We start from the raw sequence: 17,177 nt of genomic DNA, 5'->3' as shown, positions 1-17,177 counted from the left end.
TATATAAGGTAATCAAGTTTTCAAAACAAATGAAAATGACCCACTATAAATAAATAAATAAATACATATTCAAGTACAGCTCTTGTATTTATGTGTACAAATCAATAACCCTTTCAAACAATACATTGCAAACTACAATTATGGATCTGAAAATTAGATTATTATTAATACCATATTTACCATATACACAGTCATTGTTAGTGAGCAACCTTTAAACATTTAACGTAAGAGCTTGTATTGGGACAAAGAGGCATTTTCTCTCAATAGCATCTGTGTATATAATGCTGCATCTTGTTATACTCTGAATGACATTATCAGTTTGAAGGTAACCGGGTCAGTGTAGTTTAAACTAATTTTAACACTTTTTTAAAGCAGAAATGGCAACTTCAACTAAAACCATTAGCTCACTTTTGTTGAATCTTATGAGACCCTCATGACAGACACTTTTAACAGACCTTGCCTAAACTCACAGTCTCTTTTGACCACACTGCATTTTTTCCTCACCGTAGGCGGTTGAGATACTTGGCATGTAGTGCCTTGGGAACATACCCTTCCTGTGGGAGCCCTGGGGAAGGGACCTGTGTGATAACATGACATGTGAACCAGGACTGTATGGCCACGATAAGGAATCATCAGATACCAGAGTCTACCAAACAGACAGGGGAAGTGGTGATAAGAGGGCGGCTTTTCGTTTGATCCACTTATTTGGTGATGGCGAGGTTTGGAGTAAGACTAGCAGATTCCCATCAGACTTCCCGTTCTGTCATTTCTCAGTGGCATAAATTCAGCCTTGAGATCCACTTACCATGAAGGATGTCAGAATAAATGTTTGACTCACACAGGGCATTTTTGTGAGCTTTTAGAAAACCTCCCAAAATTGTGTTGTGTTTGGTTTTAGATACTTGCTTTTATACTTTTAATAGAACGTTAAAAAGTTGTTTTTTCGTGGACTGGTGGGACAATTAATGGATTTCTGATTTTGTTGAATGTAGTTCATATGAATTATAAACGATGATCTTGATCAGCTGAAAAACTTTCCTAGAATCACTCTACTGTGCAGTGTAGAGTTTGAGAGTGAATATAATTAGCAGTATGTGCAGGGATGCTTGTGAGATTGCTGTCTCACTGGAACCATATGGGTTTCTGAGGATGAATGTGGGAGGTAATCATTGCTTGTGATTTATTTTGGTCAATACTCTGAGGGAAGTATTAGAAGAAAACAAGACAGGGTATTTTAGAGCGTTAACAATAGATTTCTGGATGTGTGTTAAGACCTGTAATCTAAATATGCTAAACACAGTGCTTGTCCACAGTTGAAAATAGATAACATATTTGAATGATTTTCTAATGCTTAACACACTGGGCACTTGCCACATCCGGTTAAAATGTGTTAGGAGGAATTAGTTATTTCTGAAGGCAATTTAGTGTGAGGCACTGACTCTTTGTGGAGTTGACAGGCTGTGAATGACTGTATGTGTTAGCATCATAAACTCAGAGAAGATATCCTCCTTTCTTGGAACAATCCACTAGATGGCAGTAGTGCACAATCTGCTTCTTTAGCATCAACTGAGTCACATTTCAACTAAAGACTGATTTGGAGAATATATCTGTGTTGATGCATGATTAAGCTGGTCCAGGAGGTAAATCGTGTTGCTGGGCTCCTAATAACTTCCTGTTCAGCCCTTTCACTGTGCACTGCAGTATATCTGTTAAACAACATTGCTTTTTGATAATTAAATAAAATTAGTTTCATCTTGTAAGTACATTTTTGTTAAATGTTAGATTTCGACAGGGCCTCAAAATCAGGTAGTATAGCAGGACACACATTAGGCCTTACGGTGGGATTCGTGTGCCAGTGAATATGAGCCCTATATTCCCTTTCCCGTTGCCACACTCAAGACACTATTCTACTGAAGGTAACCCTGCTGAATTTGCTTGTATAATAAACATGTATACAACATCCCTACAATTATGGTAACAAATGTAAATAACAACATTGCATAATTGGCCTAACTGTAGGCTACCTGGTCAAATGCAGTTCCTATTCTCTAACACTTGTCTGTGCTGATGTACTGTCACACATACACAAGCAGCCCATGGCATCATAGTGTTATAAACCTTTAATGATACACATTAAAGAGTGAATCTGTCCTAGTGGGCTACCAACAAGAGAGCGCCTTTGGACATTTTTGTCATTCTGTTTATGACACCTATTTCTCATCCATTAATATGTATAAAGAGAGATAACAACCCTAAAAGCTACAATAAATGCCTCAGTTCTGACTAAAAATGTTTTAAAACAACCATTATCTAGGCAGGATATCTTATTTGATAAGATATGCCCTGCCCTGCCGTGGTGCCCTTGAGCAAGGCACCAGACACCCCTCACTCCCATTGCTCCCCGGGCGCTGTAAATAGCCACTGCTCCTAGTACTAGACTCCTAGTACTAAAATGGGTTAAAAGCAGAGGCCAAATGTCACTGTGTGTGCTGTGTGCTCTGCATGTGTGATCATTAAAGAGGGTTTCAATAATGTTCACTCAGTGAGTCATCCCAAATAATCCTATTCCTTTCAGGGAAATGTAAATTCCAAGAATCAAACATCTGTATGTCTCCCTGGTGTAGATGCGTTCTTTGCACAAGTGAAAAACAATCCATTTGTCTTTTGGAACCGGAGATGTTGAAGACAAAACAACAATTTACAATCCCTTTGGTAGAGTGCACCTATATCAGATTAGTGACTGCGATTATTACTCCGATTACATCTTACATTTGATTGCACTTCTGCTCTACACTGAAGGGGAGTAATGGTGAGAAGGAAACGCTATCTAGATGTCAGACAAGCACTTGATTTACCACTCACAGAAACAGTCTCTGCGTCAGAGTAAGGCCATGCCGTCTCACATTTCCACTCAGCATGATCCTTCAAACATTATTGGCCACAAGGTATTGATTTTTCATTCTTCTCAATATCCCATTGCCGTTAATATAATTTACACCAGACTATCAAGGAGGCCTCCCCTCCCTTTACAGTACAGCCAGTACCTTCTAACCCACAAAGTGAGCCACTCGACGCTTGCCGTCCATTAGCTGCAGTTCTGAGTTTCTACCTGAGAGAAAAGACATGGACATTGACAATACAAGCAAAAGGGAGATTTGTGTTTGCGGCAGTTTGGACAGAAAACAAGAGCAGCAGAGGTGAGTTTGAGGCATTTGTATGTCTTTATTTCCAACCATTTTTAACATTTTTGACATCGGAGCGTTTCAATCATAAGGGGTTTGTAATATGTTAGGTCCCACACCCATCTTTGATTACATTTTAAAGGAATGTGCATATCAAATTGAATCTATAACTGCAAGTTTGAGTGTAAAATCAATTTAAGTGAAAGTTGAAAGAGGTTGTGTGACATTTGAAAAGAGAGTAGTTTGTTTAGGACTGAGGTATGAAAAAGGTAACTCTAACTATGTCTACAAAAAACTGTTAAAATAAATAATCTAAGTTTCTTTTAGACTATTTTTCACACAGTCCAAAAATACACAAAATCATTCTGTGAAGTGATAGCTATGATAGTTTGCATCAGTGTTAATAGATGACGGACATCTGCAATAATATGTCAGTCAACCGTGATAACATGCAAATAACAATTATCTTCCATATCGTTAGGCTAATAATTATCCTAATCCGTGGCATTACAAATGAAGCTTGTTCTCACTGATGCTGGCTGATAGGTTTGGAGCCCAGCCTGCAGCAACACAGTGTTTCTGATTCAAGTGACAACGTCTGCTTGGTGACCTTAGCAGCTTTCCATGGGCACATTGATTTTTGTCCCACATTACAGATAATTGCTGGATGCTGTGAAATCTATCCTCCCAGGCCAGCAGGGCGGAGCTACTGCAGTGTTGACACGAGAGAAGCTATCTGATTTGAGGAATGTGATATCCTGCAATCTCATTGACTGCCATTGACTTCTGTGTACTTCCTGTCTATGGTATGACTATATTTAACAGCTTATCAGGAGACTTGTTTTCATGCCTGTTAGTGTTCTATTTTCTTACAGGCAGACCAAGAAATTATAATGATAAACGATATGCTAAAAAAAGTTTCATTAAATAGTGCACTTTTATGTTAATTGTGTATTTAAACAGCAAGAACACCTTCAATGAGAGCAGTGGCTGTGTCCAACTCCTTTTAACGGCTTTCCAACTTGCCTAATTAATTCAGATTAATGACGCATTGGCAAAAAAGATAATTACCATGATTGTCTCCAAATATTGTAAATCACATTAGTGGAATGAATGAATAAAACTGTTACCTTAAGGGAGGGCCAAGTTGTAGCTCTTATTATATTGATATGACTTTTCCTGTTCTGCATGGAGCAACTCTCATCATTTTATGCAAATGCCTGCATCTACTGTTTGTTTTGCTCCATAAAGTAATGAAAAAGTGGCGTCCTTCCTGTTGTTATGTGAGGCACATATTTGCTTTGATGGACTGAAAATGATCTCGTATCTTTAGCATGCGGAAGTAACTGCATCGTTTCCTTTTGGTTGTTTGCTCAGCATTTATTTAACATTTGTATTCATTATTTATTCGAGAGCTTTGGGAGGTTTTTGTTACATGTGCCCTTAAGTGTGTTTTACTAATTTATCACAAAATTCAGCACTGCATGTTGCGATCGTATAAGCTGTCAGAGCAAATTGTTAAGAAGCAGCAAAACATTGTTCTTAGTGAAACAAATGAGCCATCCACCCATGCACAGTGCACACAGTCAATCAGATGAGTCTCAAAACACACACTGCCTATCATCACTATCTTTAATCATCGCTGCTTTGACCCCAAGACAACATGCTAAATGTGTTTCTTATCCATGCACTGTGTAGGGCTATTGCACTGTGAGCATCCCCTGTGCCCACTCCAAGTGGTGCGACCTGTGTGTCACGGAAAGCAGGCCACTGATGCAGCGCTGTGGCCCAGGGGCGAATGTTAGACCACATGATTGGATGGCTCCATGTGCAGTATTTATCTCGCAGAAAGGTCTGCGTTTGTCTGCTTTAACCTCACACAGCGCTCCATTGTGACTATATGACCATGCTCATCTACGGTATTTGCATAAAGAGGAACTATGCAATTTACGTTTACAAATTACTGTAAGGAAATTACTGTGAGGAAAACACTGTCTTTGTTGTTATATAGGAAGCTGAACTTTCAGTTGTCTGCTGTGTGTACATGGCATGGGATGCGTTATGCAAGCAGTTCTTTTTGCTTGCAGAAGCAAAGACACGTGCCTCTGTTCATAACTAATGGAAGACTGTGTATGTCATTCACGCATCAGAGATTCTGCATGGTATAATCCAGCATGAACATCATAATGTTAAAATGCCATGGCTTTATGGAAATAAAAAAACAAAAGAATTACTTGATAAAACATATTCAATTTACGGTATGTATTATGTCAAAAACGCATTGCATTATATGATGTTTGCAAACTACATTAGGAAATAAATGTATAACCCTAACCCATTTAGGTTAAATTCTGTGGTTTATATAGGATTAAGGTTTGCTTCTGTTGGGGGACAGTTGGCAGACAGATAGTGATAGAGTTGGGATTATGGTTGAAGCTTAATATTTAAGCTCTCAAGGATGATAAAACACATGGCATTTCCAAATGCATCGAGCAGGGATCCGATTAATATTTCAGATACTATTTGGTTGTTTTGGAAATGTTGTAAATAATACCATCAAAATAAAACTGATGTTTTTCTCAGCTGTTGCAAAATGTGTTTTGTCTCTCCTGCCACGAAATGAAACAACGTCACAGGTGAATTTCATCCAAACCGAATATATTTTCCATGGGAGGCTCGCGCATTGAGGCAGCTTTAACCAGTACAGCACCCCATTGCAGTCCAGCTGTTCAGCATTGATCCCTCTGTGTTTTCTGATGCACTGGCCCGGAATGTGATGTTATTTCATTACTGAGGCAGAGGCGACAAGCTCGGTCTCCTCCCCCAGGGCACCGGCCACTCACTTGGACAGGGGCACTGTATGTAATCATAACTGAACGGCTTAGTCAGACGAGCTCAGTTGCCTATGGGAAGTTCAAATTAAGCGGGGAGAAAGTTTAGAGTCAGGAGAAAAGTCGGGAACACACATCAGTGAAAGAGAATTGAAAGGCCTGGACAGGAAAAACAGAACCAAGCACTGCATTAAAGACCTGTCAGCAGCAATGGACTCAGACGACAATGAACTCGGTGTCTTCACTGTCATTCAGTGAGTAGTAGCTGTGGATTGTTCTGTACTAACTTTATAATTCAGTCAGAGCTGATTAGTCACAACTGTTATTTCGCTGATGATAGTTGATGATAGTTATCACACTAAAAGTTGTGTTTGTTATGACGATAATAGAGGGTAACAAGACCAAGTTTTTCACTTCAGCCTAACATTGGTCATTTGAATGAGCATTGACTTAATCAAATAATGCTTATGAATAGATTTTGTGTTTGACGAGGAATGCAGACTGACAACCGTTAAGTTATTCTTTACCACTGCATCTGACTAATCATGTATTGTATGTTTTGTGGAATTTGCAAAGTTTTTCTGTGAGATTCGCAGCCTTCTTTAAATAATCAGTGTTTAAGAACTTTCACAATAACTTTTTTTTGTATACCTCCATTCTTGAGTGACGGTAGTCTAACTACTGTATGGTTAAGTTATTTTCAGAGCCACATTTGTGACATGTTAAAGTTGGAAAAGCAAAATACATTACCTTTGATGGCTACCTTCAATTTAGATGTGTAACTTTAAGAATCTTCATCTAGGATGTCACACACTGGCTCAACTTACTTAAATGTAAAAGGCAATTAATAACCATTTTAACACCTGTGTTTCTTTTGCTTTAAGAAGTCAAAAATGGTTTGCTGATAAAGACATATATCTCAAGTTTACATTTGGTCAGATTAGTAAGACATATAGCAAGATATTAGGGTTGGATACATAGAGTCTAAGATAGGATTTTCCCGAATATATTACAGAAGCAATCCTGAGAAACTTTTACAAATCTTATTTTACTTCAACTTTTATGCAAGTTATTTAGCTACAAACACTACTTTGTTATCCTCTTTAAAACATACTGAATTGTAGATGCGTTGGTAAGATCTGTAGAGGAATCCAAAGATGTTATTTTTGGGAAGATGTAGCCTGTATCAACTAATTAACACATCGTTGCTTCGTTGGGGTCGGCCATAACCCTTTCACTCAATAAGCTCCGCCTCTTTACATTTAGTTTGGGTAAAAGCAATACAAAAGCAGCTGTACAGATAAGATAAGTAATAGTTAGGACAGCACAGCAATTATCCTACACTTTTCCTATCTTAAGTTATGATAGGAACATAAACAAAGGAATAATTCATCTGTAATGGCTTTTTTCATAAATCCGGTCTTAACCTTAATTACCTTGGTTACTAAAAAGTTAAGATCTGCAAGTTAAGAAATGTCTCTTTAAAGGTCACAGGAATAATGATAAAGGGAATTTGAATAAACAAAATGAGAACAGCTTTGATAGACTGGCTAATGTCCATAGTGGTCTGGCCTCCTGCCCAATGCATGCTGGGAGAAGCATCTTTCTGTAGCTACCCTGAGAAGGATAAGCTGATGTAGGAGTCAAATAGATAGAGGAATTTACCAAATGTGACCTGCCATTGACCCGCATGTTTGATAACGTGCATGTTCACCAGAAACACAGCACATGTACTGTAGGTGTCCAGCATTTTGTCAGTAACTTGTTACCACTCAACACTAAAAAAAAATGTATTCCTTTGAACTTTATCAGCAGGTTTAGTGAAACTGGCAAACCAAATCCATGGTCTTTTCAAAGCGTAGCATAACGGCTGGTAACAGTTCACTTCTTATCCCAATTAATCACACCACTGAATATTCATGGGAATCAGATCTTCAAATTCCCTACTAAAAGGTGTTTAATTCACCCAAAAAATTAGCCGCGCACAGGCACAATGGTCCTGCACTAACAGATCGAGAAAGATACTGGGGTGGTTCATATATGAGGCGAATGCATGTTTACAAATTCTCCAAATAAGACAAAATGCTGCTGATGACAAAATTAAGTGTGGTTGCACTCTGAGGGCAGTTGGCATGCTGTGGACACTGACACACATCTGGTTGAGGTCCAATGCCCACTAATGCTAAGTTGGGATCAGAGGGCGGTAATAGCTAAATCACATTACCATACTGCAGAGTGTAGTATTAAATGCTGCTCAATCTGCAACACTAAACATGAAAAATCCCTGAAAAATCGACTGTTTTTATGATTCAAAGTATAGATGTCTGCTAAGCATGTCTGCATGCTAAGCAATTCAAACACTGCTTATTTGAGTTTTAAAAGGCAACAAGCAATGAGATCCAAAGGCAGGACTTGCAGAATGTGAGCCCTGCTGGGTTGTAAGGGGCCAAGTGTGCCAGAATGACTGAAATCAGCTGTTTTAAAAGACTCAGAGAGAGGGGAGAGTTAGGGATGAGCAGGGCAGCTGGGTTTTATCGGTCAAAGCTTCAGCCATAGTCTCCTCAGATCACCATTCTGTCTGACCCTAATATTCTCTGCCACTAATGTTGGCCTCTGTGCCACAAGCCCAAATGGACAAAAATAACAGACTGAAATACGCTGCGTCTCTCCACCCCCCATAGGACACCAAGGTTGTGTTTTAAGCAAATCCTCAGACATTTGCTCCTCGCTCATTCGTGCATTTTTGATCTCTTGGGTTTACTCCACCAAAAAAAAACTGCCTGACCCCTCCCAGAGATGTATCATCAGCTAAACTGTTTGGTTTGAGAATGAGATAACGTGATGATTCACTCCATTTTCTCTCTTTAAAAAAAATTGATACATTCTCTCAGGTTCACAGACTTTAAGTAAAACATTCAAATCTGTCAGAGACAATTGTGAGATTCACCGTTTTCCATCTAGTTGTATATTTTCTATGGAAGCAAACAAATGTGAGCCTGAGTGGAAATGACAACATTCTTTATTGCATGTATCACTCTCAGCAAAGGCACATTGACTCACCCTGCAGAGGCTTATAAGTTGTGGCATTTTAATATAGCATGTTTGCTACTCGGCTGTGGAAGCTGTAACAAATCGTAGCTTGAAATTTATATACTATGTATTTCTATTTATTTATCCATTACTACCTGCCACTTTTATTGATTGGATTGTTTATGTATTGTTATGTTGAGGCCACAGCAGAGATTCACTTTGAATATAAATAGTTAGGGAAATATCTCATTGTATCCCTTTTTAAGTTGTATTATTTTGACTATACTGTTTTATGAATGAACAAGAGCAATGTGTGTGTTTCCTCAGTGTATTGACATGTTGAGCATTATTTATTGATAGTAGTAAACATCTGTATTCTAACAGCTTTGTCTGTTTCCTGTAGGCGCATCACAGATCAGGATAACAGAGTAAATTGTCTGAATTCCCATTGTAGAAGATTCCTTTTATCAAAACTGTCTCAGCTACGTGAAGAAGTGTGGAACCTCCTTGGATCAGAGACAAGGCTAATTGGGTCTTGGTGGATTTTGACAGTGGTGCCTCATCTGTGCTGTTTGATTTATGAAGGTAGATCCTTCCTCTTTGTGGATGGCAGACACGTGGTGATTCTTCATCTGGAGATGGGGCTGAAATCGGGAGTAACACTTAGCCGAATAATATGTGGTTTAAATGTTCAGGACTCTGCTCATTCATCAGTTTACCGGCATTTGTAATCTTGGCATGCTAATAGGAACTCTCAAACACATTGAAATTGCCCTTCATCTTGAACTGGATGAGAAAACGTATATGAAAATGGATGGAGATTCTATTAAAAAATATCACAGAGGAAATGAGATGCTCGAAGCCTCTATTAGCAGGCGAATCACAACAGCCCTTGTCTTCGCCCGTCATTAATTAATCACCCAAATATTATTATCTATGATACATTTCCGTTCTGCATACGGCGATCGCACAATCCTGATGTTCTGTTGACACCAGTGAAACAGCTCGGTGCTTGTTTGTTTTGGGTGGAATGCTAAAATGTTTGGAGGCCTCTCATGAATAGCCTCATTGAGAGAAAGCATTGCAGCTGAACTGTTTTTGAAAGGTCAAAACAAATGCAGTGTACAGTAGGGGCATCCTAATGTGCAGCTGTGAGGCAGAGACCCCAGCTGGAGAGGGGGGACACATTAGGACTTCCTGTCTCCCGAGCTGCTCATCTGTTGCTTGTTGCACTCTCTGTACGAGCACATCATGCCGTGTGTCTCCCGCATGTCATCTCTCATCATTTAACCTTTTCCTGCTTGCTGGAAACACACCGCATGTCTGAGGATTGATGAGGCTCGCCTTTGGGGAATTCTTGAAAGCTGTCTGTATCCTTTAGTAGTAATCCTCATGGCCCTTGCTTCCATAAACACACTCACCATCCTCTCACATTCCTCATTTTCTCTCTCTTCCACTCTCATCTCCCACGACCATCGCCCCCCCTGTCCCTCCCTCCTTCTCTCTGCTCCTGACTCTCTCTGCCTCTCTCCAAAGCTGTTGTTACTGTGTGACTCCCGCACATCATTCCACCGCGATGGAAATTAAATGAAGGTGGCTTAACGCAGCTAACAGAGGCATGCTTTGAAGGATGTAACCGGGGGAAGCTGCTCTGCCAGATCCTTTTGCATGAGCTGTGGATTTGCGCTGCTGAGGCGAGGACACAGCAATCACTCAGCCATGCAGAAGCCCAGACAACAGGACTAATCTCTCCACCTGAATTGTGGAAGCTCCACTTTTTTTTCCTGAATTATTTATTCCTCGCTTCCAAAGACAGTGTGGGACAATGGAGTGAAGTACATGGTTAATGTGTAGCTTTGACTGCAGTCTGCAGCGCACATGGATGTGTTCAGCTTTGTGAAGATGCCAAAGCTGTCAGGGTGAGTTCGACGGATGCTTCTGTTCGTTCTCTAGCAGGTGGTGTTTCGTGTCTTCGCATGGGCTTGATTTATATATACGACATAAGAATCACATGTGGAACGAGGGGATTCAATATGCTGAGTTATTGATTGCTCAAGAGAGCAAGTTGTGCAGTCATGTATGATGTAGTGAAGTAGACAGGAGTGGGGTGGATGCAGAGGATGATGCAGTTATTTTATGTAAACTGTGTGGATATAAGTTCGTAAATGTCTTGGACTGCGGAGAATAGTCATGGTTTGTTGCTTCATGTGGTGTCATCAAACCATACATGTTCTGAAACACTACGAGGATGATGTGTGGATGTTTCAAATTGAAATAACTTCAGGCCAAAGATAATGATTACCAATTCATGTCATAAGTAATTTTCAACCTTTTTTTGGTTTACAATTTACTGTTCCTGGTCTTTAGACTCATACTGTACATATGTGTGGTCATTTAATATAATTGGTCAAGTTCACATTCCATTGCCCAGAGCAGGAGGATGAACACTAAGAGATGACTGACAGGTTAAAGGCTTGCTGTTGCACAATGAAAACAATACATAGGAGGAAACAAACCCACCACATTTAGAGTCTTATTGTAACTCTTCAATGGGGAAATTGTTTTTAACATGAATGTGATGGTAAATATGTGGCATGTGAATGTTGGACTAAAAGTCTGGAGGAATGTATTCGTTGTCAGGGTGACACCTCACCTCATGCACCCATGGGTCTGATAGATTGAGTTGATGTGCCCCAGTGGACACTAATCCTCCTCTGGGATTTGGCTCCATCAGAAACACCACAGACCACTGGTGGGGGAACAGCTGATCATAAATGGGAATTATTCAATCAGATACTGTTTGTGTCACAAGAATGCTCGCTCAGTGCATTTCGCGTATGAGTCATCAACAGACTGCACTGGTATTTTTCTCATTAGTTTAAAAAAAAGAAAGACAAACAATAACAGCAACCCACTGCAGCGAGGAAGGATAGTAATGCTTGAGATGTTTTTTTCTGCGTAGAATGAACATTTCCTTTCTTGACCATTCCTAGAGGAAAGCAGGCTTCAGATTAAAAGGGCCGTTGTTTTCCAGTTAGTATCCCTCGGCGGAAGCATTTCTGATGCTACTCCCAGTGGACCAGCATGGTCACTGCACCCTGTCACTGTTAATAAACCACACAATGCTATCCCTGATTATGAGTTACCACTGCTACACTGGCGTTTTGTGTTTGTTTTCTCTCTCTCAGCTGCCAGAAAGCATTTAGATCAGCATGACTCTACTTTGCTAAGGCTACAGAGAAACCCACTGTATGTACTTAGAGATGTACCAGTAAGGGAACATTTTCTTCATTCTCTCCTACTGCTGCCTTACAACGCCCCCAGACGTGACTGCCTCAGAAACAAAGGGATGCTCTTTCTTACATTTTCCTTCATTGTTTTTCGTGTTTCAATCTAACACTTTCACATGGTTGACGTTCTTTTGTTGGAGGAGTGATTACTAGATTTCACCCCCATTTTTTAAAAAGAAAGTTGGCAGCGTATAACTAAAGTTTTGAAAAACTCCATCATTTGATCTTTCCATGTTGAACATTGGCTTGATTTTAGGTAGGGTATGTAAGTTTGAGAAACCGGCTCGAGATCGCTAGAATTTGAAAATACACGACTGGAGAAAATGTGCCACTTCCTTATAGAGCCCCTCCTCCAACACACACGAACGCGCACATGACCAATGAGGGCACGAGATACATTTGTGCACAGATGGAAGGCTGACAGGCAGGTAGGCCATCCAGTTACTTTAGTCGGGCCGGCTAAAATGATTGGTCGTGCTTTTTACAGTACCACGGGTTCCACAGATTACATTTTTTATGGATTTTTGCCAAAGCATTTAAGATATTCATTGCTATCGGGATGTTAGAGCATTCCATGGAATATAACAAAAAGTGTATCTCGAGCCGGTTTCTCAAACGTACATACCCTACCTTTAAGTGTTGTTAAACTTTTAATATATATATCCTGTGCTTGTTAGAAAGGATTTTTTGGCAACATTACTGTGAAGATTATGAGCCTTAACATTGCACATCTATGGACAAAGCTTTAATTATCACAGTGACTTCCTAACTCAATATTGGTGCTGACATTTGTGTGTAAGGAATTGTTTGCATTTCCGCATTGCATGGATAGAATATTTGTTATTGTGCAATAGTGCAAAGTCTTGTAAAAGATACATGTTTGCATGAAATGTGTGAGTGGATTTTTTTTCTTCATGCCATCAAGATGAATTATATGGAAGATCAGTAAAAGATCATTTACTTGTTTTGCATGACTTCACTCATGGCTGGGATTTTCTTAAAAAATCTATTATGTTCGACATGTTTTGACTGCAAACTTTTTGCACAGGAAATCACTGGTCTGGACACAAATTGATTAGCCTAATTGTTCATCAGAGTACACAACGAGCAACAGATCTGTCATTGTTAGCTGTTCTCGTCAGAAGCTCTCAGGGAAGGGTATCAGAAATGGCTTTGGGTCAGAGATGGGAGCCAGCTGGCTGGTGCACGAGGTCCCAGGCAACCATTTATTTAGTTCTCTCCTTTAAAGCTTTTAGCATAAAAGCAGTGAGTCGCACAATAAGGTGAATCCACGTCTAGTTCAGTGCCCACGGGCTAAATGCACCACTATGTTTGCTTGATGTTTTACATAACGCACTGCGAAGCAAAGGAGGCTTTGGGAAAATGCAGGGTATAAATGAAATAATAATGAAAAGATAGATGTCTATGCTTCATTCAAATGAGAAAATGTGTCGTGCGTGTGCAACCATGCACATTGAAATCTGCAAGTATAGGTGCTGCAGCAGGCTCTGTTATGTATCCAGGTTTCAAGTATAGCTGTTTAGTAAGATAATAGTGTTTGCTGTTGAACAGGTATGCAGGGGGGCTGTGAGGTCTTACTCACTGTAACAGAGCAGGAGGATCATAGCGTGTGGCCTGTTTCCCAGATGCTGTTTTATTCCCACCCAGAGGAGATTAACTAACCAAAAACCTTTTCTATATGGAGGCACCACAGAGCTGCTCAGGATAGTGCAGTTGCCCATGGCAACAATATCAGGGCTTCCAAAGACAAACACAGAAATACAATATTCAGTGGGTTTAATGGGGGGGATATAGACTCATATTCTCAAGTGTTAGAAATTCCCTCATGTGATCTGATTTAGTTGGGAAAGTGGTTTCGTGTAAATGAGGAATATATAAAAAAACACTGTTTGATTCTCTGATGTCAAATAAAAACAATAAGTAGACAAAAACAATGAGGTAAAAATCACAGAATGATGGGCAAGAATAGTACGATGACATTAAGCAATGTTGTGGTGCTCTTGTCGGCAATATTTTTGAATACTCTAACCGCCAATTTAGAAAAATGGCATGTTCTTTTGCCGTATTCACCACAAGATTAGAATGAAGCAGAGGGCCGATGTTCCTGAAACAAAAGCAGTGCGTTTGTCTCCTCGGCAGTATGGAGGTAGTTTGAAAAGGAGAAGTGGAATAAGGCCTATAATCAGAGTGGTTCCTCTCTGTCTGAACCACTTCTCTGCTCCTCCCAGGAGATGGTCATCTCATCTGCTGTCTCTTCACAGATTTCATATCCAAACAAAATCACATTAGCAGTCTGTCTCTGCATAAATGTCTCTGTTTAGCACCGAGAAGCAGCGTCACAGACTCCTTAATGTGTTTCTTCCCTCACTGTCACAAAACGAGACCAACAAATATGGATTTATTTATTTTTTTGATTAAAAAAAGCTGGGTATGTGTGCAGTGTTAAATGTAGACAGGCATTACAATTGTAATATAAATTCCTGATCCAAAGAAATCCAATTATATCTATTAGTTTAAGTCTATTGGGAATACATTTGTGATGGTGTGTTTGCATTCAGTATTTAGTTATTTTCGATTTTAAAAAGTTGGGTATGTGTGATCAGTGATAATAACAATTGTCATGGATGCCTGATCCAAAGAAGTCCAATTATATCTATTAGATTAAGTCCTTTAAAACTACTGGTAATGCATTACAGATGGTGTGTTTGCATTCAGTGTTTACCTGTGTGTGGATTTATCAAGATGCAACTGTTCTGAATGTTGCCTGACATAATGAAATAGTTTGTTAATAATACATAAGATCCTATTAGACAGGATCTTTAAAAATCACACACTCTACCGGCTTCACTGTAAGAGAAGTACGTGCTGTTTAAGTAATGGTGATGTAGCTAAGTAATATTGATATTAATGTGGCCCTCTAAACTCTTCCGGAATAATTCCCTGACTCCCCCCAAGTGCATGCTGGGAAAGCTCTAAGAGCCAATAAGTAAATGCAGAGATTTGCCCTTTGGCGATGAGCACGTTCATGTCAGTTAACAAGTTGCAAATGGGGACTTTGACACAAACTCTACTCCGAGAAAATACCTCTGAATTCCTGTTTGAAAATGAACAAATCTTTATATCCAATATGTTTAATGGCCGGCATGTGGCAACAGAGTGTGGTTTGCTATAGCCAAGCCTCATGGAGATTATCCATGTCAATTATTTAACTAACTTGAGTGTCTCTGTTGGAATGTGCTCTTCTTAGCTGCGGCTTGTCTATAATGCAGTAACTCCCTACATTAACAGGATTTCAACCTTCATAACGCACCATAACACTCCTCGGTAAGGTGACTGGCTTGTATTTAGAATAAAGAAAGGGAAAGTGAACTACTGTGATAAAGCAAGGATCACATTGTTTATGCAGTTTTTATGAAGGACTGAAAACTGATCTTTCCCATCCCAGAGGCAGTACAATTAAACTCATATGTTGAAAATGATAGTGGCTCATGAATGACATATTCTTGCCACATTCATCTGAACAAAGATATTAAGATATGATCAAAATGAAGCATTTGAATACAATTATATGGTACAACCGTGATGCTAGTTGCTGTGGTAACAAAGGCTTAGACCTTCATGTGTTTGCAACTCTATTGATTTTTATGAACTATGAGTCATTTTTCATTTTCCTCTTTTTGTTAATGATGGTTAAAGATTATGCTTTGGTTGCTCCTGGGAGGTAACTTTGCACAATTACAACAAGAATGAGTCACTATGTATTTTTGCAGTTTTTGTGCAATTCGTCTTAAAATAATATACATTTGTTTGCAACCTCTTGTTGCCATTGTCCTCCCTTTGACTCTTGGGTAACTATTCATGAATTGTGCAGCATGGCTTGCCCACTTGGCGCTCAATTACTTAGTCCGATGTGACCGTGCAGCCATCATTTATTTATGCTATAGCCGAGGAAGATCAGTTTCACTGTCCACCAGTTGGTGAACCTTTTCAGCCTCTCTGTAAGCTGGAGTGCTGCGACTCAATGGAATAATGCACCTCCCGCCTGTAGACGAAATAAATCAAAGATCACAGCGTCTATGACTGTGTCGTTAATACAGACAACTTGTGGCTGAGGGACAGAACATGGATTATGGTGTACAATTTTTAAGTTCAGAAACATATTTTAAAGGCACAGCGTCTAAAACTGTAAGTACATTATGCTTTATTACGTAGGTAGGCCTTTGGAAAATGTCATTGCCAAAGGTGTAATCCTTCAGAAATACCATCGTCAAAGAATAGGCTACTATTCTTATGCTGCAATTCTTTGACCTTTTATACATTACATCTTTTGACCTAAATGTGTACATTTGCGACATTGAACACTGCTTGTGTTAACGTGGCTGTTAGCTTTTTCCCGGAGGCTGAAATAGATGGATAAGTAGGACTCATCAATGAGGTGAACTTGGCTCCAAAAGTGTCACACAGCATCTAGTTTGTCCACACACAATTGGTGCCGCAGGAAATGTGTTCTAAATATACACCATCGAGGCCTGCTCCCAGCTAATTTACTGCGGGTCAAATAAATCCATATCCATGTGGAAACGCTATTATCACCCAAGAAAGAAAGATTGCTTCCTGTATTCAGAGCCCGACTTTAAATCTAACGCACTCAAAGACAGCATTTTCAGCACACGTCCTTTTATGAATTAGTTATAATTTAATGCATTCAGTTGCACTTAGGTGTGTTTGTTGATTTTGTTAGAATAACCCCAAAATACTTTGGCGTAGAATGCATTATTTTTGAAGTGGCTAACTTTTGCTCTGAACAGCTTTAGAATATGTTG

General features: G+C 39.5%; 1 protein-coding gene across 2 annotated transcripts in view; it reads left to right on the top strand.

Annotated features, from left to right (window-relative positions):
- The first annotated feature begins 10,549 nt into the window (after positions 1-10,549).
- frmpd4 (FERM and PDZ domain containing 4) overlaps positions 10,550-17,177 on the top strand; it is a 28,869-nt gene continuing 22,241 nt past the window's right edge. For both annotated transcript variants that reach the window (XM_034213373.1, XM_034213372.1), the window contains exon 1: positions 10,550-10,962. In XM_034213373.1, coding sequence (XP_034069264.1) covers positions 10,922-10,962 — 41 coding nt within the window. In that variant the 5' untranslated portion in view covers positions 10,550-10,921. The remainder of the gene's footprint in view (positions 10,963-17,177) is intronic.

Source organism: Gymnodraco acuticeps, unplaced genomic scaffold (assembly GCF_902827175.1).
Source record: "Gymnodraco acuticeps unplaced genomic scaffold, fGymAcu1.1, whole genome shotgun sequence".
Lineage (NCBI taxonomy): Eukaryota > Metazoa > Chordata > Actinopteri > Perciformes > Bathydraconidae > Gymnodraco > Gymnodraco acuticeps.
The sequence above is the reverse complement of the archived record's forward strand: the minus strand, read 5'-3'. Positions and strand labels throughout refer to the sequence as shown.